The 25,310-nt window shown below is 48.6% G+C and overlaps 1 protein-coding gene across 20 annotated transcripts in view; it reads right to left on the bottom strand.

Moving 5' to 3' along the window:
• Window positions 1-25,310, bottom strand: part of LOC110507508 (trafficking kinesin-binding protein 1) — a 92,450-nt gene that overhangs the window by 33,294 nt on the left and 33,846 nt on the right. For 6 of the 20 annotated variants that reach the window (XM_090188842.1, XM_090188852.1, XM_090188788.1 and 3 more), the window contains exons 1-2: window positions 19,064-19,446; window positions 13,760-13,954 (exon numbers count right to left, since the gene is read on the bottom strand). In XM_090188842.1, the coding sequence (XP_090044968.1) occupies window positions 13,760-13,954; window positions 19,064-19,067 (199 nt within the window). In that variant the 5' untranslated portion in view covers window positions 19,068-19,446. Of the gene's footprint in view, window positions 1-5,709; window positions 6,066-11,472; window positions 11,829-13,759; window positions 13,955-15,442; window positions 16,049-19,063; window positions 19,447-25,310 lie in introns of those variants that run through there. The other 14 variants (XM_090188855.1, XM_090188860.1, XM_090188794.1 and 11 more) reach the window with 6 other exon arrangements.

The raw sequence follows: 25,310 nt of genomic DNA, 5'->3' as shown, positions 1-25,310 counted from the left end.
GGTATAGGTCAGGCCTGGTATAGTTCTAATTGTTGTAATCTCAGATAGGTGTCCGTAGGGCAGCAAACACAGGCTGGTAGGGTATAGGTCAGGCCTGGTATAGTTCTAATTGTTGTAATCTCAGATAGGTGTCCGTAGGGCAGCAAACACAGGCTGGTAGGGTATAGGCCAGGCCTGGTATAGTTCTAATTGTTGTAATCTCAGATAGGTGTCCGTAGGGCAGCAAACACAGGCTGGTAGGGTATAGGTCAGGCCTGGTATAGTTCTAATTGTTGTAATCTCAGATAGGTGTCCGTAGGGCAGCAAACACAACCTGGTAGGATATAGGTCAGGCCTGGTATAGTTCTAATTGTTGTAATCTCAGATAGGTGTCCGTAGGGCAGCAAACACAACCTGGTAGGGTATAGGCCAGGCCTGGTATAGTTCTAATTGTTGTAATCTCAGATAGGTGTCCGTAGGGCAGCAAACACAGGCTGGTAGGGTATAGGTCAGGCCTGGTATAGTTCTAATTGTTGTAATCTCAGATAGGTGTCTATAGGGCACCAAACACAGGCTGGTAGGGTATAGGTCAGGCCTGGTATAGTTCTAATTGTTGTAATCTCAGATAGGTGTCTGTAGGGCACCAAACACAGGCTGGTAGGGTATAGGTCAGGCCTGCTATAGTTCTAATTGTTGTAATCTCAGATAGGTGTCCGTAGGGCAGCAAACACAGGCTGGTAGGGTATAGGTCAGGCCTGGTATAGTTCTAATTGTTGTAATCTCAGATAGGTGTCTATAGGGCAGCAAACACAGGCTGGTAGGGTATAGGCCAGGCCTGGTATAGTTCTAATTGTTGTAATCTCAGATAGGTGTCCGTAGGGCAGCAAACACAGGCTGGTAGGGTATAGGTCAGGCCTGGTATAGTTCTAATTGTTGTAATCTCAGATAGGTGTCTATAGGGCACCAAACACAGGCTGGTAGGATATAGGTCAGGCCTGGTATAGTTCTAATTGTTGTAATCTCAGATAGGTGTCTATAGGGCACCAAACACAGGCTGGTAGGATATAGGCCAGGCCTGGTATAGTTCTAATTGTTGTAATCTCAGATAGGTGTCCGTAGGGCAGCAAACACAGGATGGTAGGGTATAGGTCAGGCCTGGTATAGTTCTAATTGTTGTAATCTCAGATAGGTGTCCGTAGGGCAGCAAACACAGGCTGGTAGGGTATAGGTCAGGCCTGGTATAGTTCTAATTGTTGTAATCTCAGATAGGTGTCCGTAGGGCACCAAACACAGGCTGGTAGGGTATAGGTCAGGCCTGGTATAGTTCTAATTGTTGTAATCTCAGATAGGTGTCCGTAGGGCAGCAAACACAGGCTGGTAGGGTATAGGTCAGGCCTGGTATAGTTCTAATTGTTGTAATCTCAGATAGGTGTCTATAGGGCACCAAACACAGGCTGGTAGGGTATAGGTCAGGCCTGGTATAGTTCTAATTGTTGTAATCTCAGATAGGTGTCCGTAGGGCACCAAACACAGGCTGGTAGGGTATAGGTCAGGCCTGCTATAGTTCTAATTGTTGTAATCTCAGATAGGTGTCCGTAGGGCAGCAAACACAGGCTGGTAGGGTATAGGTCAGGCCTGGTATAGTTCTAATTGTTGTAATCTCAGATAGGTGTCTATAGGGCAGCAAACACAGGCTGGTAGGGTATAGGCCAGGCCTGGTATAGTTCTAATTGTTGTAATCTCAGATAGGTGTCCATAGGGCAGCAAACACAGGCTTTGAACTCCATTGGTGGAAACAAATGTAAATGAGGAGTTAGATGCAAAGTCCATATTGACATACATGTGCAGCATCACAGTGAGCAGTCATGACAGTGAATGGCCTGTACAGTATAAGGGTTGTTGGCTGATAAAAACAACTTCATGTAGAGTTATTTACTCTGTGACAGGAGCATTTAAACTGAAAGCCAGACATGTGCTCTGTAATGTAACTTTCCATCCTCAGCACTGAAAAATGAATATTGTAATATCCCAATGAGCACAACAAAAGAACAAATAACCAGGGTGTGGTGTCAACATTATGAGGTGGACCTCAACCATGGAGACAACCGGAGACTAATCAACAGCACACACATAGTATAGATCTGGAATGTGATAGAAGAGATAAACATCTAGCGGCACGCCACACATCAGCACGCACCAAGGCCACATGTTACTGGGTAGGGTATAGGAGACAGCTACTACAGTTACTGGGTAGGGTATAGGAGACAGCTGCTATAGTTACTGGGTAGGGTATAGGAGACAGCTGCTATAGTTACTGGGTAGGGTATAGGTATACAGCTGCTATAGTTACTGGGTAGGGTATAGGTAGACAGCTGCTATAGTAACTGGGTAGGGTATAGGTAGACAGCTGCTATAGTTACTGGGTAGGGTATAGGTAGACAGCTGCTATAGTTACTGGGTAGGGTATAGGAGACAGCTGCTATAGTTACTGGGTAGGGTATAGGAGACAGCTGCTATAGTTACTGGGTAGGGTATAGGTATACAGCTGCTATAGTTACTGGGTAGGGTATAGGTAGACAGCTGCTATAGTTACTGGGTAGGGTATAGGAGACAGCTGCTATAGTTACTGGGTAGGGTATAGGAGACAGCTGCTATAGTTACTGGGTAGGGTATAGGAGACAGCTGCTATAGTTACTGGGTAGGGTATAGGAGACAGCTGCTATAGTAACTGGGTAGGGTATAGGAGACAGCTGCTATAGTTACTGGGTAGGGTATAGGAGACAGCTGCTATAGTTACTGGGTAGGGTATAGGAGACAGCTGCTATAGTTACTGGGTAGGGTATAGGAGACAGCTGCTATAGTTACTGGGTAGGGTATAGGTATACAGCTGCTATAGTTACTGGGTAGGGTATAGGTATACAGCTGCTATAGTTACTGGGTAGGGTATAGGTATACAGCTGCTATAGTTACTGGGTAGGGTATAGGTATACAGCTGCTATAGTTACTGGGTAGGGTATAGGTATACAGCTGCTATAGTTACTGGGTAGGGTATAGGAGACAGCTGCTATAGTTACTGGGTAGGGTATAGGAGACAGCTGCTATAGTTACTGGGTAGGGTATAGGTATACAGCTGCTATAGTTACTGGGTAGGGTATAGGTATACAGCTGCTATAGTTACTGGGTAGGGTATAGGTAGACAGCTGCTATAGTTACTGGGTAGGGTATAGGTAGACAGCTGCTATAGTAACTGGGTAGGGTATAGGTAGACAGCTGCTATAGTTACTGGGTAGGGTATAGGTAGACAGCTGCTATAGTTACTGGGTAGGGTATAGGTAGACAGCTGCTATAGTAACTGGGTAGGGTATAGGTAGACAGCTGCTATAGTTACTGGGTAGGGTATAGGTATACAGCTGCTATAGTTACTGGGTAGGGTATAGGTAAACAGCTGCTATAGTTACTGGGTAGGGTATAGGTAGACAGCTGCTATAGTTACTGGGTAGGGTATAGGAGACAGCTGCTATAGTTACTGGGTAGGGTATAGGTAGACAGCTGCTATAGTTACTGGGTAGGGTATAGGAGACAGCTGCTATAGTTACTGGGTAGGGTATAGGTAGACAGCAGCTATAGTAACTGGGTAGGGTATAGGTAGACAGCTGCTATAGTAACTGGGTAGGGTATAGGTAGACAGCTGCTATAGATACTGGGTAGGGTATAGGTAGACAGCAGCTATAGTAACTGGGTAGGGTATAGGTAGACAGCTGCTATAGTTACTGGGTAGGGTATAGGAGACAGCTGCTGTAGTTACTGGGTAGGGTATAGGTAGACAGCTGCTATAGTTACTGGGTAGGGTATAGGAGACAGCTGCTATAGTTACTGGCTGGGGTATAGGAGACAACTGCTATAGTTACTGGGTAGGGTATAGGTAGACAGCTGCTATAGTTACTGGGTAGGGTATAGGAGACAGCTGCTATAGTTACTGGGTAGGGTATAGGTAGACAGCTGCTATAGTTACTTGGGTAGGGTATAGGTAGACAGCTGCTATAGTAACTGGGTAGGGTATAGGTAGACAGCTGCTATAGTTACTGGGTAGGGTATAGGAGACAGCTGCTGTAGTTACTGGGTAGGGTATAGGTAGACAGCTGCTATAGTTACTGGGTAGGGTATAGGAGACAGCTGCTATAGTTACTGGCTGGGGTATAGGAGACAACTGCTATAGTTACTGGGTAGGGTATAGGTAGACAGCTGCTATAGTTACTGGGTAGGGTATAGGAGACAGCTGCTATAGTTACCGGGTAGGGTATAGGTAGACAGCTGCTATAGTTACTGGGTAGGGTATAGGAGACAGCTGCTATAGTTACTGGGTAGGGTATAGGTAGACAGCTGCTATAGTTACTTGGTAGGATATAGGAGACAGCTGCTATAGTTACTGGGTAGGGTATAGGAGACAGCTGCTATAGTTACTGGGTAGGGTATAGGAGACAGCTGCTATAGTTACTGGGTAGGGTATAGGTAGACAGCTGCTATAGTTACTGGGTAGGGTATAGGAGACAGCTGCTATAGTTACTGGGTAGGGTATAGGAGACAGCTGCTATAGTTACTGGGTAGGGTATAGGAGACAGCTGCTATAGTTACTGACTGGGTAGGGTATAGGAGACCGCTTCTCTCTGCTCCCACGGTGATACTGCTCATGTTAAATAACACCAATTAACAGCAGTAGTATACATCAGAAGTCTGATGACCTGCCTGTTCTGTTGATGCCATCAGAAGTCTGATGACCTGCCTGTTCTGTTGATGCTATCAGAAGTCTGATGACCTGCCTGTTCTGTTGATACTATCAGAAGTCTGATGACCTGCCTGTTCTGTTGATACTATCAGAAGTCTGATGACCTGCCTGTTCTGTTGATACTATCAGAAGTCTGATGACCTGCCTGTTCTGTTGATACTATCAGAAGGGAGAATTCCATGTTTACTCTGAATACAAACATACTAAAAGTACTCACTGGTTATCCTGGTATAATACAAATTCACATGACCTCCAGCCCTGAAAATCTTTGACAAATATTTAAATCCAATCAGTGTAGTAGAAACGGAGCAGGAGCCACACACAGGGAGCAGCAGCCACACACAGGGAGCAGCAGCCACACACAGGGAGCAGGAGAGACACACACAGGGAGCAGGAGAGACACACACAGGGAGCAGGAGAGACACACACAGGGAGCAGGAGAGACACACACAGGGAGCAGGAGAGACACACACAGGGAGCAGGAGAGACACACACAGGGAGCAGGAGAGACACACACAGGGAGCAGGAGAGAGAGAGACACACACAGGGAGCAGGAGAGACACACAGGGAGCAGGAGAGACACACAGGGAGCAGGAGAGACACACACAGGGAGCAGGAGAGACACACACAGGGAGCAGGAGAGACACACACAGGGAGCAGGAGAGACACACACAGGGAGCAGGAGAGACACACACAGGGAGCAGGAGAGACACACACAGGGAGCAGGAGAGACACACACAGGGAGCAGGAGAGACACACACACAGGGAGCAGGAGAGACACACACAGGAAGCAGGAGCCACACACAGAGGGAGCAGGAGCCACACACAGAGGGAGCAGGAGAGACACACACAGGGAGCAGGAGGGACACAGCAGTCTAACAATGTGGTTCAAAACCACTATGTGAATGAGAGGAGCAGCAAAGCTCCCATAACTCCAGTTAGTATACCTTCTTGCAGAGTATGCTGCTCTTCATCCTCCTCCCTCTCCTCCTCCTCCTCCTCTCCATCACAGTGGTCAGGTGAACAGACATACTCCAAGCTGTCCTCTGGGGTGCTGTGACAGAGCAGTGACATGCTAACACCAACACTAGGCTAGTGGGGCCCAGCAGAGCCCAGCTGTCTCAAGTCCAAAGCCATGTCTAAGTGTGTGTGTGTGTGTGTGTGTGTGACAGTCCGTCTCAGTCAGCGAGAGAGTGTGTGTGTCTAAGTCAGTGTGTGTGTGTGTTTGTGTGAGGACAGCCAGGCACGTCTGTCCCCCAGTCACAGACACTCCCTCCTCCTGCTCTCTCTCCCTCTATTGTCCATGACTAGAAGACAGCCCACTGTGGAACCGGAGCAGGGGAGTGGCACTGAACTATTCTCAGACTGACAGGACTTTGAATGTTTAGATTAGAGCATGGAGTCAATTCAAAATGTCAGCTATGTGACAAGGACTAATATAACCATATAATAAGTTATAGTTTTATCCCTATCAAGTCTAAATGTGTCTATTTGCTCACCCCCCTTTTCAAGCGTTGAAATGGTATGTTCCACCAGACTCTCCATGGAAACAGTGCAAGGCGGAGCACACCATAAGACACATACACCTGTTGTCAGGGTGGGGCCCCAGCCTGCCTCACCACAGTCAAATCCACAGGTGACTCAATTTGCAGATGCCTACTTATTCAAAGCAGAAGCTACATACGGAGAGCCAAATAAATAGACCAGGAACCATTAGGAAATACAGAGCTTGATGAAATAGCATACAGGAAGAACAGTGTATACTGAACAAAAATATAAATGCAACAGTTCATATAAGGTAAATCAGTCAATTTAAATAAATAAATGAGGCCCTAATCTATGGATTTCACCTGACTGGGAACACCGATAAGCATCTGTTGGTCACAGATCAAGTAAATGATGCTAGTTTAGCATGTGGAAATAAAGAAACCATCTAGTTTCTAAACCAGTATGGGTCATTCCACCCTATAGAAAATAACATGACACTCAATGTTACACATTAGACCACAAATAATACGGACCACAATTCTAATCAAATCGACACACACTGGCTTTATCAAACTAGTCACATTGAGAGCAATGCAACAGTAAACAAATCTTCAACATTCCAGTGACACATGTAAACGGCTAGACAAACTATTATGGATGTGAAAGCCAGTTAACTTGTGACAAAAACATTGTTATTCCCATAACGGCTGATAAAAACATTGTTATTCCCATAACGGCTGATAAAAACATTGTTATTCCCATAACGGCTGATAAAAACATTGTTATTCCCATAACGGCTGATAAAACCAGTTATTCCCATAACGGCTGATAAAAACATTGTTATTCCCATAACGGCTGATAAAACCATTGTTATTCCCATAACGGCTGATAAAACCATTGTTATTCCCATAACGGCTGATAAAAACATTGTTATTCCCATAACGGCTGATAAAAACATTGTTATTCCCATAACGGCTGATAAAAACATTGTTATTCCCATAACGGCTGATAAAAACATTGTTATTCCCATAACGACTGATAAAAACATTGTTATTCCCATAACGGCTGATAAAAACATTGTTATTCCCATAACGGCTGATAAAAACATTGTTATTCCCATAACGGCTGATAAAAACATTGTTATTCCCATAACGGCTGATAAAACCATTGTTATTCCCATAACGGCTGATAAAACCATTGTTATTCCCATAACGGCTGATAAAAACATTGTTATTCCCATAACGGCTGATAAAAACATTGTTATTCCCATAACGGCTGATAAAAACATTGTTATTCCCATAACGACTGATAAAAACATTGTTATTCCCATGACAGCTGATAAAAACATTGTTATTCCCATAACAGCTGATAAAAACGGTTGACAAAAAACAACCGTGATCCCATACATAGAACCTAGAACACAATCACCAAATATTTCACATAACTCTCCAATTAAACATGTTTCCTTCAATTATCCCATGTCCAAATCATTTTCATTCATCTCATTTATACTGAATGCAACCACACATTCCTATTGAAACAATACAGTATCCACAATAGCTTGTGGCTAACCCCCCAAAACAACCCCCACCTCAGCCTCCCTGTCTGCCTCAGAGGCCCTTTTTGTGTGCACTGATAAAGTTCCCAGCATGGAGAGACTGGAGGAGGACAGCCCCTCTCACCTCCCTCCAACCCCCCCCCCCCCCCCAGGCCAATAGAACTGTAGGCCCTGGGCTTTGTGAGCAGGGTGGAGATGTAGGGGGGTGGAGGAGAGGGAGGAGGACAGCCCCTCTCACCTCCCTCCAACTCCCCCCCCCCCCCAGGCCAATAGAACTGTAGGCCCTGGGCTTTGTGAGCAGGGTGGAGATGTAGGGGGGTGGAGGAGAGGGAGGAGGACAGCCCCTCTCACCTCCCTCCAACTCCCCCCCCCCCCCCCCCCCCCCCAGGCCAATAGAACTGTAGGCTCTGGGCTTTGTGAGCAGGATGGAGATGGAGGGGGGTAGCGGAGAGGGAGGAGGACAGCCCCTCTCACCTCCCTCCAACTCCCCCTCCCAGGCCAATAGAATTGTGGGCCCTGGGCTTTGTGAGCAGGGTGGAGATGGAGGGGGGTAGCGGAGAGGGAGGAGGAGAGGGGTACTGTAGGAAGAGGGGAGGCTGGCAGAGTTTGGCTGGCAGCCGTCCCTCCCCGCTCCAGTGGGGAGATGTACATACATGGTCCATGCCCTCCTCACTGCTGAAGTGATCAATATTCTGAGCATCACCCAGGGCTGTGTCCCTGCCAGACTCCCAGCCATGTGATCATGGAGCTAGGCCCATCCAGGCAGCTCTGAGCCTGGCCAGGCTGTCCCTGGCCTTCTGGAGCCCTCGTCTGGCTTTAGCCCACTGAGCCACCAGTCTCCACAGCACAGCCTCCCCTCCAAACCTTCCATGTACTGTCTGCTTCATTATGAGCCCCAGTCTCCACAGCACAGCCTCCCCTCCAAACCTTCCATGTACTGTCTGCTTCATTATGAGCCCCAGTCTCCACAGCACAGCCTCCCCTCCAAACCTTCCCCTGCTTCCATGTATTGTCTGCTTCATTATGAGCCCCAGTCTCCACAACACAGCCTCCCCTCCAAACCTTCCATGTACTGTCTGCTTCATTATGAGCCCCCGTCTCCACAGCACAGCCTCCCCTCCAAACCTTCCATGTACTGTCTGCTTCATTATGAGCCCCAGTCTCCACAGCACAGCCTCCCCTCCAAACATTCCATGTACTGTCTGCTTCATTATGAGCCCCAGTCTCCACAGCACAGCCTCCCCTCCAAACCTTCCATGTACTGTCTGTTTTATTATGAGCCCCAGTCTCCACAGCACAGCCTCCCCTCCAAACCTTCCATGTACTGTCTGCTTCATTATGAGCCCTCGTCTCCACAGCACAGCCTCCCCTCCAAACCTTCCCCTGCTTCCATGTACTGTCTGCTTCATTATGAGCCCCAGTCTCCACAGCACAGCCTCCCCTCCCAACCTTCCCCTGCTTCCATGTACTGTCTGCTTCATTATGAGCCCCCGTCTCCACAGCATAGCCTCCCCTCCAAACCTTCCATGTACTGTCTGCTTCATTATGAGCCCTCGTCTCCACAGCACAGCCTCCCCTCCAAACCTTCCCCTGCTTCCATGTACTGTCTGCTTCATTATGAGCCCCAGTCTCCACAGCACAGCCTCCCCTCCCAACCTTCCCCTGCTTCCATGTACTGTCTGCTTCATTATGAGCCCCCGTCTCCACAGCATAGCCTCCCCTCCAAACCTTCCATGTACTGTCTGCTTCATTATGAGCCCTCGTCTCCACAGCACAGCCTCCCCTCCAAACCTTCCATGTACTGTCTGCTTCATTATGAGCCCCAGTCAGCTCTGCTAGCGGTGGTTTAGCGTGATGATGAACGACAGGAAGGTTGGCTACATAAAGTCTCTGGGACCAGGCTAGTGGCTAGGCCATTACTGGCTGACTGTCCAATCATGTTGCTGGACGAGATCTCTAGAGACGTGTGGATAGTTGGAAATAGATATCCACAGTACAGCACTGCAGAGTGTTTATCAACCATATGAATATAAAACCATGTCATTTAGACTTGTCCTAACTGTTGGAGTAGACCGGTAGTAGGGGAGGTGGACATTAAAATGTCAAGAGGCCCTCGCAATACAATCTACTGTAGTAAATGAGTCCTCGAACATCATATATAACATCATATATAAACAGCATTACCAAAGAGATCCAACAGAACAGGCCTCTTCTCATAATATATGACCATCATCTATGGAAACATCTTCAGCCAAGGGTATAGGCCGCTGTTCTATATATAGAGCCACTGATCATGTTGGATGGCTCATTGAAAGAATCAGGGGATACAGGGATAGCTGTAGTCTGCTTGGTGAAGCTGCTGTAAAACATTTCCATATTATATTGCTGTGTGATGCTATGTGCTGCTACTGTACAGGACTCGGATCTATTAGGTCTGTTATTCTGACTGTACAGGATCCAGATCTATAGGACTGTACAGGACTCAGATCTATAGGACTGTTAGTCCGACTGTACAGCTCTATAGGACTGTTAGTCCGACTGTACAGCTCTATAGGACTGTTAGTCCGACTGTACATATCTATAGGACTGTTAGTCCGACTGTACATATCTATAGGACTGTTAGTCCGACTGTACATATCTATAGGACTGTTAGTCCGACTGTACAGATCTATAGGACTGTTAGTCCGACTGTACAGATCTATAGGACTGTTAGTCCGACTGTACAGCTCTATAGGACTGTTAGTCCGACTGTACAGCTCTATAGGACTGCTAGTCCGACTGTACAGATCTATAGGACTGTTAGTCCGACTGTACATATCTATAGGACTGTTAGTCCGACTGTACATATCTATAGGACTGTTAGTCCGACTGTACAGATCTATAGGACTGCTAGTCCGACTGTACAGATCTATAGGACTGCTAGTCCGACTGTACAGATCTATAGGACTGTTAGTCCGACTGTACAGATCTATAGGACTGCTAGTCTGACTGTACAGATCTATAGGACTGTTAGTCCGACTGTACAGATCTATAGGACTGCTAGTCTGACTGTACAGATCTATAGGACTGCTAGTCTGACTGTACAGATCTACAGGACTGCTATACATCCCTCTACTCCCAGTCACATACACACACAATGGCAGGGCAATACTAAAGCTCCATGGGTAGTCCGTGCGCTCTATGAAAAACCACCTTGTCATTCCCCTTCATTGCTACATTTACATAGCAGCCTTGTTTTGTGGTGCCACAGTTTCTGTTGCTCCTAATTCACCCTGGTTACAATCAACAGAAGCTGATATCACATCCAACACAACAAAATTATAGTAAGAGAATTAGCTACAGCCTCGTCCTACAGCCATGGCCTCCTTGGCTGAGGTAAACTTAGTTAAATGCACCTGTTATCAGACGGACCAGAGCAAAGTGAAGCAACACAGCAGCCCCTGGCTCAGTGGTTCCAGCATCATGTGACTGACGCAATACATACTGGAGCGAAGAGAGAGACCGGCAGATTTATACAGTCAATGGTATTTAACCACCCTACCAGCAAAATCATCCCCTCTAGCCCTCTTCCCTGTCCCTCTCCCTCCCCCCTTACCCACATATAGCCCCGTTAACAACACAGTTAGATAACAGCTAGATGGAGAACCGTCCCCATCAGGCTTACCATCTGTGCATTCCTCATAGTACCAGTCTAGCTCATAGTAATCCGCCTCCACAAATTTCTGCATACTCAGTCCCCTTCAGCTGAGAGGAGCACCACCATCTTCTCCTGTCCTGCTGCGGAGGTCACGAGAACACCTGCCCATCCTTTCATTACATACTCTGAGTTCTCTAGGAGTTTACCATGACGAGGAGACCACGTGGTACAGCACATTTTATCACTGGTACCAGAGTGGAAGGATGGGATGGAGAGGAGGAGAGGAAAGAGAGAAAGATATTTCCCAAAAAGCAACGCAGCCCAAAACACAGTTATGCAGCAGGGGTGTGTTGCTGCCTGGTGGTGAGTCAAGGTTGTATCACAGATGAGGGAGGGGCCTGGGGGAGGGCCACGAGCCAATGAGGAAGGGAAATGTCAGAGGCATGCTCCTCCCTCTGAACTGTTTCGTCAATAGCAACCTGCTTTCGTCCCTCCTTTCTCTCCTTGGCCCACCCTCCCCTTCTCCCAACAGTACATCCTTCTGTGAGGTTGCCATGGAGACTGGCTCCCTACTCCAGCACTGAGTAGTATCTGAATGCAGGCTAGTGTTGCTACTGCTGCTGCCTCGGTGACCAGCTCTCTGTTCATATCTGCCTGGTCTGGTACAACACCTCTACTACAGGGCAGGGAGTTCACCTTGCTGAATAATATTAAGAAATCATTCAATAGGTTTATAGTGGTGAATATAGTTCTCTCTCCCACACTGATTTACAGCAGGATAATATCAGATGCTTCTACTTCTTTAATAGCATGTCCCTTTGATAAAGAGCACACTGACTCATTCTAACACCACTTCACAGTCAGACAATAAAAAGGTCAGATGTCATTTAATAGACAGCCATTAATCAAACAATGAGGATGATTATTTCAGCGACTATAGAAACACTTCATCAACCTGCCTGCTGACTGAGTCAACGGTGTATAATGCCATCAGTATTGCATCATATGGAGTGTAATGTGTTTGTGGTAGAAGATGCATCAGAGTAGGAGTTGCCTATCAGGGATCAGCTGACTAGCCAGAAGACCAATGAACCACCCTGCTTGCCTGTCCTCCTTGTGACATCACAATCACAGGTGACAAGACCGGAAATGACAAAACCAGATTGGTGATATAAATCTCTACAGCCTAGTTGTGAATTTAATCAAGGAGTAGAGTACAATATCTAAAACCATCTATCAAAGAATATCAGTTTGGGAACAAAGGTTTGTATTACGCTGCACAAATGTGACAACAAAGTGGTCTTGTCTTGTGAGAACACTGGAGTCTATCCTCACGTCAGTATCAGTAACTATTTGAACCAACGCTGCAGGACTGTCATTGTAGTCTACATCTACCACAACGTAATCAGAGTATTAAAGTACCACAGCATCTGTTATTAAAGCATCCTACAGTACCGTCTTTCAGACAACAGTACAGATACTGTATCAACACCAACACATATCTGCTGATTGATGCTGTTAAACTTCCTGAGCTCTACAGTATGACCTACATTCACAACAGAACAGATACTGTATCAACACATATCTGCTGATTGATAGGGGTAGGGGTAGGCCGTCATTGTAAATAACAATTTGTTCTTAACTGACTGGTTAAATAAAGATAGAAAAAACAAAAACAAAAACAGTTATCACACGCACACAGCCTTGTGTCTGTCCAGCCTCATGTCTGGTTGAGACACAGACAGACGTTAGGACAGACGTCTCCCACTGAGCTGATAGGACCAGCAGCCGAGCAGACTGGCACGTGGCGCTTCACCCACGGCTCAGCGGGTATGTTTGCTGTGTGAACCAGGCCCAGCTGTCTGTCGCTGACCCATATGGGCTCAGGACCATATTAAAATGACTGTCTCTACCTTTCATTCCCTTTGTCTCAACCTCTGTCTGTCTCTCTGTGTTTGTATCGCTCTGTCTGTCTGCCTGTATTTATCTCAGACTTCCTCAGTCTCAATACGGCACCAGAATCTCAGCTGTTAGTCTTCCACCCACATCACCCTCATTTTTTAAATCCTTGATATCGGCTCTAACCTGCACCATTTCCAAAAATACACTGTAATATCAGCTCAATAAAATGATTAATGTCAAGGTTAAAGCGATGAGCTCTAATAAATATGAATATGAAATGTGTACCAGTGTACAACAGATCACATAAAAGGAAGAATAGAAAGAGAAGTAACCAGCAGAGGGAGTGTGGAAGCCTTCGCCCCCTTGTCTGAATCATCTTCAAAAAACAACTAAATACAAACGCTGCTCTTACGGAAATACTTCAGAGTCTCCTCAATCTGCTCCACGGTGAGGTCCAGGTTGGTGTCGGGGGAGAGGAGAGGGGTGTGGAGCCAGTCGTCGTGGTCATACCCGTAGATGGTGTCTGCTCTCAGCTTGTAGTGGGGCAGCTGCTCCTCCAGCAGACTGATGATCTCCACCTCTGGAAGATCAGTACTGTTACACACATCTGTAGGAGGAGGAGAGGGGAGGAGGAGGAGAGGGGAGGAGGACGGGGGAGGAGGAGGACGGGGAGGAGGAGAGGGGAGGAGGAGAGGGGAGGAGGAGAGGGGAGGAGGAGGACGGGGGAGGGGAGGAGGGGAGGAGGAGGAGGAGGGGAGGAGGAGAGAGGAGGATGGGGGAGGAGGAGGAGGAGGAGAGGGGAGGAGGAGAGGTGAGGAGGAGGGGAGGAGGAGGAGGACAGGGGAGGAGAGGGGAGGAGGAGGAGAGGGGTGGAGGAGGAGAGGGGTGGAGGAGGAGAGGGGTGGAGGAGGAGAGGGGTGGAGGAGGAGAGGGGTGGAGGAGGAGAGGGGTGGAGGAGGAGACGGTATGAGGGGAGGAGGAGGAGGAGAGGGGAGGAGGAGGAGAGGGAGATAGGAGACGGTATGAGGGGAGGAGGAGGACAGGGGAGGAGGAGGAGAGGGGAGGAGGAGGAGAGGAGGGGGACAGGGGAGGAGGGGGACAGGGGAGGAGGGGGACAGGGGAGGAGGGGGACAGGGGAGGACAGGGGAGGAGGGAGAGGAGATGGTATGATGGGGAGGAGAGGGAGAGAAGAAGAGAAGAGGAGAGGGAGAGACTAGAGGTTAGTTTTAGCCCGCTACAGTAGCAGGAGGTTATGTAACAGGTGCCTGGTTGAAAAACACCAGAACAATGGCTGTTTATGTTTAAACTTCATCATCTAGAGCAGGGTTCCCCAACTGGTGGCCTGCAGCCAAATCAATATTGGAGAGGTGTTCTTAATGTTTTGCACACTCGGTGTATGTGATGGTATACAAATGTAAGCCAGGTTTGAAATTATATTGTTTTAGTGAAATGTTATATCTGTTTGGGCTTCTTGTGGTCAATTTGTAGTCTACAAATGATTTGTAATTACGTTCTGACCCCAATAATAGTTCAGTGGCTGAAACTAGTTAATGATCCCTGATCTAGTGAGAACGACGACAACAGTCTTGCTCAAGACATACACATACCTTTAAAAAAAAACATTTTTAGCTCCTCAATAGGCTATCCCTCTGAACAATCTGCTTTTATAAACCATAATCAAACACAACGACCTCTGAACTATGGTCATACGTGATGTGTCATTGTATCTTGTTTACACATCAGAATCTTCGTAGCAGTCTGTTTACATAAAGGGAGTGCAGCAAGAGTTACTGAAAGCAGCGTAGGAGGACCTCTTGTGGCACATTGAGGAACTACACTCCTGCTGATGTCTATGTATCACAACAGTGCTACAGAACAACAAGATATGACAGTGATTTACAGAATAACAGATCCTGGAGCTGCTTTATGAAAATGAAGAGAGGGCATACAGTATACTATATAAACAAGGAGAATCTGCATAAACCCACAGACTGCGGAACATTTGGCTTGGGAACTGGGAAGAAGCTCTCCTTTGAGATACTAGTTTGTGACAGTAAACTCTGTGCTTCACTGGAACATAGTGAAGTCATCTTACCAGCACTTCCTGCCATGGGATTTACTCTTCCCTCAGCAGATCCAGATGTACATCAGACTCCCATCCAAAGACTGTTACAGCTCATCACTGTAAAACTCCTAGATAACTTCACCAGAATCACACACACTAAGAAGTGACTGAGTTGTGAATATGGAACGTCTCAGTTTATGTGAGCAGGCGTGTTTCCAATCCATTTGTTCAACAGCTGCGTTCATAAGACCTGCATATCTGTGGTGGCGATGAAGCTCCATCAGACAATGGTGTCCCAGACAGCCAGGCCTGAATCCAGACAGAACGGGCTGGCAGGCTGCTGAGACAGGCTAAACTGACTGACACCATGCTACTGGCTGTCTCCAGCAACATCTAGCAGCATTAGCAGACTACAGCAGGGGAGTCTGCCACAGACAGTCACACACAGATGACAGCAGGGGAGTCTGCCACAGATAGTCACACACAGACGACAACAGGGGAGTCTGCCACAGAGTCACACACAGACTACAGCAGGGGAGTCTGCCACAGAGTCACACACAGACTACAGCAGGGGAGTCTGCCACAGACAGTCACACACAGACTACAGCAGGGGAGTCTGCCACAGAGTCACACAGACTACAGCAGGGGAGTCTGCCACAGAGTCACACACAGACTACAGCAGGGGGAGCCTGCCACAGACAGTCACACACAGACTACAGCAGGGGGAGCCTGCCACAGACAGTCACACACAGACTACAGCAGGGGAGTCTGCCACAGACAGTCACACACAGACTACAGCAGGGGAGTCTGCCACAGAGTCACACACAGACTACAGCAGGGGAGTCTGCCACAGAGTCACACACAGACTACAGCAGGGGGAGCCTGCCACAGACAGTCACACACAGACTACAGCAGGGGGAGCCTGCCACAGACAGTCACACACAGACTACAGCAGGGGAGTCTGCCACAGACAGTCACACACAGACTACAGCAGGGGAGTCTGCCACAGACAGTCACACACAGACGACAACAGGGGAGTCTACCACAGAGTCACACACAGACTACAGCAGGGGAGTCTGCCACAGTCACACACAGACTACAGCGGGGGAGTCTGCCACAGAGTCACACACAGACTACAGCAGGGGAGTCTGCCACAGATAGTCACACACAGACGACAACAGGGGAGTCTGCCACAGAGTCACACACAGACTACAGCAGGGGAGTCTGCCACAGAGTCATACACAGACTACAGCAGGGGAGTCTGCCACAGACAGTCACACACAGACTACAGCAGGGGAGTCTGCCACAGACAGTCACACACAGATGACAGCAGGGGAGTCTGCCACAGATAGTCACACACAGACGACAACAGGGGAGTCTGCCACAGAGTCACACACAGACTACAGCAGGGGAGTCTGCCACAGAGTCACACACAGACTACAGCAGGGGAGTCTGCCACAGACAGTCACACACAGACTACAGCAGGGGAGTCTGCCACAGAGTCACACACAGACTACAGCAGGGGAGTCTGCCACAGAGTCACACACAGACTACAGCAGGGGGAGCCTGCCACAGACAGTCACACACAGACTACAGCAGGGGGAGCCTGCCACAGACAGTCACACACAGACTACAGCAGGGGAGTCTGCCACAGACAGTCACACACAGACTACAGCAGGGGAGTCTGCCACAGAGTCACACACAGACTACAGCAGGGGAGTCTGCCACAGAGTCACACACAGACTACAGCAGGGGGAGCCTGCCACAGACAGTCACACACAGACTACAGCAGGGGGAGCCTGCCACAGACAGTCACACACAGACTACAGCAGGGGAGTCTGCCACAGACAGTCACACACAGACTACAGCAGGGGAGTCTGCCACAGACAGTCACACACAGACGACAACAGGGGAGTCTACCACAGAGTCACACACAGACTACAGCAGGGGAGTCTGCCACAGTCACACACAGACTACAGCGGGGGAGTCTGCCACAGAGTCACACACAGACTACAGCAGGGGAGTCTGCCACAGATAGTCACACACAGACGACAACAGGGGAGTCTGCCACAGAGTCACACACAGACTACAGCAGGGAAGTCTGCCACAGAGTCACACACAGACTACAGCAGGGGAGTCTGCCACAGAGTCACACACAGACTACAGCAGGGGAGTCTGCCACAGAGTCACACACAGACTACAGCAGGGGAGTCTGCCACAGAGTCACACACAGACTACAGCAGGGGAGTCTGCCACAGAGTCACACACAGACTACAGCAGGGGAGTCTGCCACAGAGTCACACACAGACTACAGCAGGGGGAGCCTGCCACAGACAGTCACACACAGACTACAGCAGGGGAGTCTGCCACAGACAGTCACACACAGACTACAGCAGGGGAGTCTGCCACAGACAGTCACACACAGGCGACAGCAGGGGAGTCTGCCACAGACAGTCACACACAGAGGACAACGCGTTGGGGACACACTACTGTTATGGTCCATTGCCATCAATTAAAAGTAGTAAAAACATACAAATTCATAGTTAACTCCTTAAATCCCATATTTCTGTTAAATAGAGTCGATTATAGGCCTCTTCTTCATATTCAGCTCAGATCTGCGAAGTGTAACTGGGACAACCAACTATACTCAGAGCTATAAAAAGCTCCTGAACAACAACAGCCAGGACATGCAAACCAAAATAACAACAATGACTGGAAGTGTCACATGAAGTGGATAAGGGCAGCCAGACATACTGTATCATCACAGGCATTAAACAGTCTCTACTATCCATCACAACATCATATTCACTGATACAGTATGACAACACCTGCCTTCTCTGTCGCCATGCAACAGCTGGAACTAAGGGATGTTGTATTAATGTTGTATGAAGATTGTATAAATGTTGTATGAAGGTTGCAGAGAGCCCCTGAGTGCTGACAGCTACTAGCTAGACCATTTGCTGTTGATTATTCCTGGACTGTATTTATAGTCAGATCTGTAAGGCCCTGGCACTCTGCTCTGCACCCGCTGGCCCACTGTCCTTCCTGTCCTCTACCTCTCTGGCATTCACTTCAAATCCCCAGGCTACATACAGTACACTACTGTAGCACAGGGCCAATACAGGCAGAACCGACATCCAGCTACACAGAAAACTAGACCCCATGGTGACAAACAGACAGACAGAGAGCGAGAGAGAGAGAGAGACAGACATGGGGCCAGTACTACAAACGGTGTCTAACTCTAGTCTAGTTCACGTTACTAGTCTTCATATCCAACCCAATCATGTTTACCCAAGAGATGACTGAAACAAATGACTGAACAATAATGTGTGTACTTGAATTGGATGTATTTTCACAATCTATACCAGTAAGATTATGTAAATCAGTTGGTGACCTACTGTCCTAGTACTCATTAAAAACCAGACTATATAGTGTAACCATCCCCTTCACAAAAACATGATTAGCAACCATGAATCATTTCCATAGGAAAAATCATTCTCACTATTCCATAGAAATGTCAAGAAATCAGACATTAAGTACAAAACTAAAATATAAGTCCAAATAAAGTGAGGAATCTCAGTAGTTTTAAACACCAAACAAGCCCAAACCACCCCATAGATCCAACCCAAAGTCACGGTGCCCAGTACTCACTCATGGCTCCTCTGCCCCCTGCTCCGTGTCCTCTCACCCCAACTTACATGTTCCGCTTCTCCAGGAAAGGGCAGGGCGAAGAGGAGCGGGAGTGAGAGAGAAAAATAGAGGGGAGGGAGGGACATAGAGAGAGAAGGGAGGGAGGGAGGAAGAGAGAGAAGGGAGGGAGGAAGAGAGAGAAGGGAGGGAGGGAGGAAGAGAGAGAAGGGAGGGAGGGAGGAAGAGAGAGAAGGGAGGGAGGGAGGAAGAGAAGGGAGGGAGGAAGAGAGAGAGAAGGGAGGGAGAGAGAGTGGGAGGGAAATAATAAAGACTGAGAGGGAAGAAGAGAGGCAGTCGTAGGAAAGCGACCCCAGCTACTCTGCGTTACCATGCCTGGCATGCCACTGACGGTGGTCACATGGGGCCCCCAACCCCCACAACCTCCCCATACTGTAGCCAGCATGGCAGCACAGCCCCCCCACCCCTCCCCACCCAGCTGCCTAAACAGACTGTCAACTGGATTACTGTTGACCCGGAGAGTGCAGTGGACTGGAACACTCATTGTTCTCCATACTACAGGCCGGTCTCTTCCCACAGCTGCAGGATCTCTCTATACTACAGGCCAGTCTCTTCCCACAGCTGCAGGATCTCTCTATACTACAGGCCGGTCTCTTCCCACAGCTGCAGGATCTCTCTATACTACAGGCCGGTCTCTTCCCACAGCTGCAGGATCTCTCTATACTACAGGCCGGTCTCTTCCCACAGCTGCAGGATCTCTCTATACTACAGGCCGGTCTCTTCCCACAGCTGCAGGATCTCTCTATACTACAGGCCGGTCTCTTCCCACAGCTGCAGGATCTCTCTATACTACAGGCCGGTCTCTTCCCACAGCTGCAGGATCTCTCTATACTACAGGCCGGTCTCTTCCCACAGCTGCAGGATCTCTCTATACTACAGGCCGGTCTCTTCCCACAGCTGCAGGATCTCTCTATACTACAGGCCGGTCTCTTCCCACAGCTGCAGGATCTCTCTATACTACAGGCCGGTCTCTTCCCACAGCTGCAGGATCTCTCCATACTACAGGCCGGTCTCTTCCCACAGCTGCAGGATCTCTCCATACTACAGGCCGGTCTCTTCCCACAGATGCATGATCTCTATACTACAGGCCGGTCTCTTCCCACAGCTGCAGGATCTCTCCATACTACAGGCCGGTCTCTTCCCACAGCTGCAGGATCTCTCCATACTACAGGCCGGTCTCTTCCCACAGATGCAGGATCTCTCCATACTACAGGCCGGTCTCTTCCCACAGATGCAGGATCTCTATACTACAGGCCGGTCTCTTCCCACAGCTGCAGGATCTCTCCATACTACAGGCCGGTCTCTTCCCACAGCTGCAGGATCTCTCCATACTACAGGCCGGTCTCTTCCCACAGCTGCAGGATCTCTCCATACTACAGGCCGGTCTCTTCCCACAGCTGCAGGATCTCTCCATACTACAGGCCGGTCTCTTCCCACAGATGCAGGATCTCTCCATACTACAGGCCGGTCTCTTCCCACAGCTGCAGGATCTCTCCATACTACAGGCTGGTCTCTTCCCACAGCTGCAGGATCTCCATACTACAGGCGGGTCTCTTCCCACAGCTGCAGGATCTCCATACTACAGGCCGGTCTCTTCCCACAGCTGCAGGATCTCTCCATACTACAGGCCGGTCTCTTCCCACAGCTGCAGGATCTCTCCATACTACAGGCTGGTCTCTTCCCACAGCTGCAGGATCTCTCCATACTACAGGCCGGTCTCTTCCCACAGCTGCAGGATCTCTCCATACTACAGGCCGGTCTCTTCCGACAGCTGCAGGATCTCTCTATACTACAGGCCGGTCTCTTCCCACAGCTGCAGGATCTCTCTATACTACAGGCCGGTCTCTTCCCACAGCTGCAGGATCTCTCCATACTACAGGCCGGTCTCTTCCCACAGCTGCAGGATCTCTCTATACTACAGGCCGGTCTCTTCCCACAGCTGCAGGATCTCTCTATACTACAGGCCGGTCTCTTCCCACAGCTGCAGGATCTCTCTATACTACAGGCCGGTCTCTTCCCACAGCTGCAGGATCTCTCCATACTACAGGCCGGTCTCTTCCCACAGCTGCAGGATCTCTCTATACTACAGGCCGGTCTCTTCCCACAGCTGCAGGATCTCTCTATACTACAGGCCGGTCTCTTCCCACAGCTGCAGGATCTCTCTATACTACAGGCCGGTCTCTTCCCACAGCTGCAGGATCTCTCCATACTACAGGCCGGTCTCTTCCCACAGCTGCAGGATCTCTCCATACTACAGGCCGGTCTCTTCCCACAGCTGCAGGATCTCCATGAGTCTGACAAGTGAGACTAACTACAGGCAGGATGTACTGTAGTGCAGCTGGAAGCCAGCAGGGGAGAAGATGGCCTCCTCAGACAGGATAATATCCACCACAGATCATAACAGCAAAGATCAACTGTAGGCACTCTGGGAACTTTCCCGCTACAATAAGGAATGAAACTAATGATAAAAAATGTCAAGTACAAATTCAGATTGTTAGCCAGAGCCCTATATACACAGAGCCCTATATACACAGAGCCCTATATACACAGAACACTATATACACACAGAGCACTATATACACACAGAGCACTATATACACAGAGCCCTGGCTGTACAGTATATCATCTTGAGCCAAGCCACTACTAGCTGACTCCGTTTCTCCAGGCTGCTGAACTTGGGAACTAGTGTTTAAAGCAGCCGTTGGACTACTGTAGTCACAATGTCAAGGTGGACAAATGTCCCATCCTCCAGCAAGCTGACCTGAAATAAGAGTTCAGTGGAGGAATGGGACCGTACTGTGTGTTACCTCAACACATCTCCATTAGGGGAACACTACTGTACTGTGTGTTACCTCAACACATCTCCATTAGGGGAACACTACTGTACTGTGTGTTACCTCAACACATCTATATTAGGGGAACACTACTGTACTGTGTGCTACCTCAACACATCTCCATTAGGGGAACACTACTGTACTGTGTGTTACCTCAACACATCTCCACTAGGGGAACACTACTGTACTGTGTGTTACCTCAACACATCTCCATTAGGGGAACACTACTGTACTGTGTGTTACCTCAACACATCTCCATTAGGGGAACACTACTGTACTGTGTGTTACCTCAACACATCTCCATTAGGGGAACACTACTGTACTGTGTGTTACCTCAACACATCTCCATTAGGGGAACACTACTGTACTGTGTGTTACCTCAACACATCTCCATTAGGGGAACACTACTGTACGGTGTGTTAACTAAACAAGCCTCCCGAGAGATCCAGCCAACACTTGTGCCCACACAGGGTCGATTTGACACACACACACACACACACACACACACTCTCTAAAGCCAATAAATATTTGTGAGAACCCTAGAAACCTGAATAAAACCAGAATGAATCAAGCATATTAAAGTGTAAAGCTCTTCTGTAGGACGTGGGTCACCTAAGATACAGATGTGAACATGCTATTTCACACATTAACAGTGCTGGGGGAGAGACAGAGAGCAGCATCTGATTCAGTGTGCTGCAGGACGACAGGGAGGGAATCAGAAGGCTGTAGACAACAGAGCAGAACAGCTGATGATTGTTCCTTTCCCCTACTTCAGGACAACCACTGTTCTCCACCTACCCAGCCACCACTGTGGTAGAGCAGCAACATGTCTACAACTACATGTCTGATAACAAATGACACTCAGTACTGACAATACCAGGAGGCTTGATTCTTCAGCCTTATGTCTGCCCACTGCCTGTTTAATAAACCCCCTCCATTACCCCGGCTATGGTTGTAATAAGCCCCCTCCATTACCCTGGCTATGGTTGTAATAAGCCCCCTCCATTTTCCTGGCTATGGTTGTAATAAGCCCCCTCCATTTTCCTGGCTATGGTTGTAATAAGCCCCCTCCATTACCCTGGCTATGGTTGTAATAAGCCCCCTCCATTTTCCTGGCTATGGTTGTAATAAGCCCCCTCCATTACCCTGGCTGTGGTTGTAATAAGCCCCCTCTATTTCCCTGGCTATGGTTGTAATAAGTCCCCTCCATTTCCCTGGCTATGGTTGTAATAAGCCCCCTCCATTTCCCTGGCTATGGTTGTAATAAGCCCCCTCCATTTCCCTGGATATGGTTGTAATAAGCCCCCTCCATTACCCTGGCTATGGTTGTAACAAGCCCCCTCCATTTCCCTGGCTATGGTTGTAATAAGCCCCCTCCATTACCCGGGCTATGGTTGTAATAAGCCCCCTCCATTACCCGGGCTATGGTTGTAATAAGCCCCCTCCATTACCCGGGCTATGGTTGTAATAAGCCCCCTCCATTACCCAGGCTATGGTTGTAATAAGCCCCCTCCATTACCCGGGCTATGGTTGTAATAAGCCCCCTCCATTACCCGGGCTATGGTTGTAATAAGCCCCCTCCATTTCCCTGGCTATGATTGTAATAAGCCCCCTCCATTTCCCTGGCTATGGTTGTAATAAGCCCCCTCCATTTTCCTGGCTATGGTTGTAATAAGCCCCCTCCATTACCCTGGCTGTGGTTGTAATAAGCCCCCTCTATTTCCCTGGCTATGGTTGTAATAAGTCCCCTCCATTTCCCTGGCTATGGTTGTAATAAGCCCCCTCCATTTCCCTGGCTATGGTTGTAATAAGCCCCCTCCATTTCCCTGGATATGGTTGTAATAAGCCCCCTCCATTACCCTGGCTATGGTTGTAACAAGCCCCCTCCATTTCCCTGGCTATGGTTGTAATAAGCCCCCTCCATTACCCGGGCTATGGTTGTAATAAGCCCCCTCCATTACCCGGGCTATGGTTGTAATAAGCCCCCTCCATTACCCGGGCTATGGTTGTAATAAGCCCCTCCATTACCCGGGCTATGGTTGTAATAAGCCCCCTCCATTACCCGGGCTATGGTTGTAATAAGCCCCCTCCATTACCCGGGCTATGGTTGTAATAAGCCCCCTCCATTTCCCTGGCTATGATTGTAATAAGCCCCCTCCATTTCCCCGGCTATGGTTGTAATAAGCCCCCTCCATTTCCCCGGCTATGGTTGTAATAAGCCCCCCCCATTTCCCCGGCTATGGTTGTAATAAGCCCCCTCCATTACCCGGGCTATGGTTGTAATAAGCACCCTCTATTACCCTGGCTATGGTTGTAATAAGCCCGCTCCATTACCCTGGCTTTTGGTTGTAATAAGTACCCTCCATTACCCTGGCTATAAGCCCCCTCCATTACCCTGGCTATGGTTATAATAAGCCCCCTCCATTACCCTGGCTATGGTTGTAATAAGCCCCCACCATTACCCTGGCTATGGTTATAATAAGCCCCCTCCATTACCCTGGCTATGGATGTAATAAGCCCCCACCATTACCCTGGCTATGGATGTAATAAGCCCCTTCTATTACCATGACAATGGTTGTAATAAGCCCCCTCCATTACCCTGGCTACAAGCCCCCACCATTACCCTGGCTATGGTTGTAATAATCCCCCATCATTACCCTGGCAATGGTTGTAATAAGCCCCACCCCCCCCCCCCAATTACCCTGGCTATGGTTGTAATAAGCCCCCACCATTACCCTGGCTATGGTTGTAATAAGCCCCCTCCATTACCCTGGCTATGGTTGTAATAAGCCCCCTCTATTACCCTGACAATGGTTTTAATAAGCCCCCACCATTACCCTGGCTATGGTTGTAATAATCCCCCATCATTACCCTGGCAATGGTTGTAATAATCCCCCATCATTACCCTGGCTATGATTGTAATAAGCCCCCTCCATTACCCTGGCTAAAAGCCGCCACCATTACCCTGGCTATGGTTGTAATAAGCCCCTTGCCATTACCCTGGCTATGGTTGTAATAAGCCCCTCGCCATTACCCTGGCTATGGTTGTAATAAGCCCCTCGCCATTACCCTGGCTACAAGCCCCCACCATTACCCTGGCTATTGTTGTAACAATCCCCTCGCCATTACCCTGGCTACAAGCCCCCACCATTACCCTGGCTATTGTTGTAATAATCCAATGGCTATGATTGTAATAAGCCCCCTCCATTACCCTGGCTATGCTTGTAATAAGCCCCCTCCATTACCCTGGCTATGGTTGTAATAAGCCCCCTCCATTACCCTGGCTATGGTTGTAATAAGCCCCCTCCATTACCCTGGCTATGGTTGTAATAAGCCCCCTACATTACACTGGCTAT

The sequence above is a fragment of the Oncorhynchus mykiss genome, chromosome 2 (assembly GCF_057628025.1).
Source record: "Oncorhynchus mykiss isolate SJ-2025 chromosome 2, ASM5762802v1, whole genome shotgun sequence".
NCBI classification, from domain to species: Eukaryota; Metazoa; Chordata; class Actinopteri; order Salmoniformes; family Salmonidae; genus Oncorhynchus; species Oncorhynchus mykiss.
Note: the sequence above shows the minus strand (reverse complement) of the source record. Positions and strands in the feature narration are given on the sequence as shown.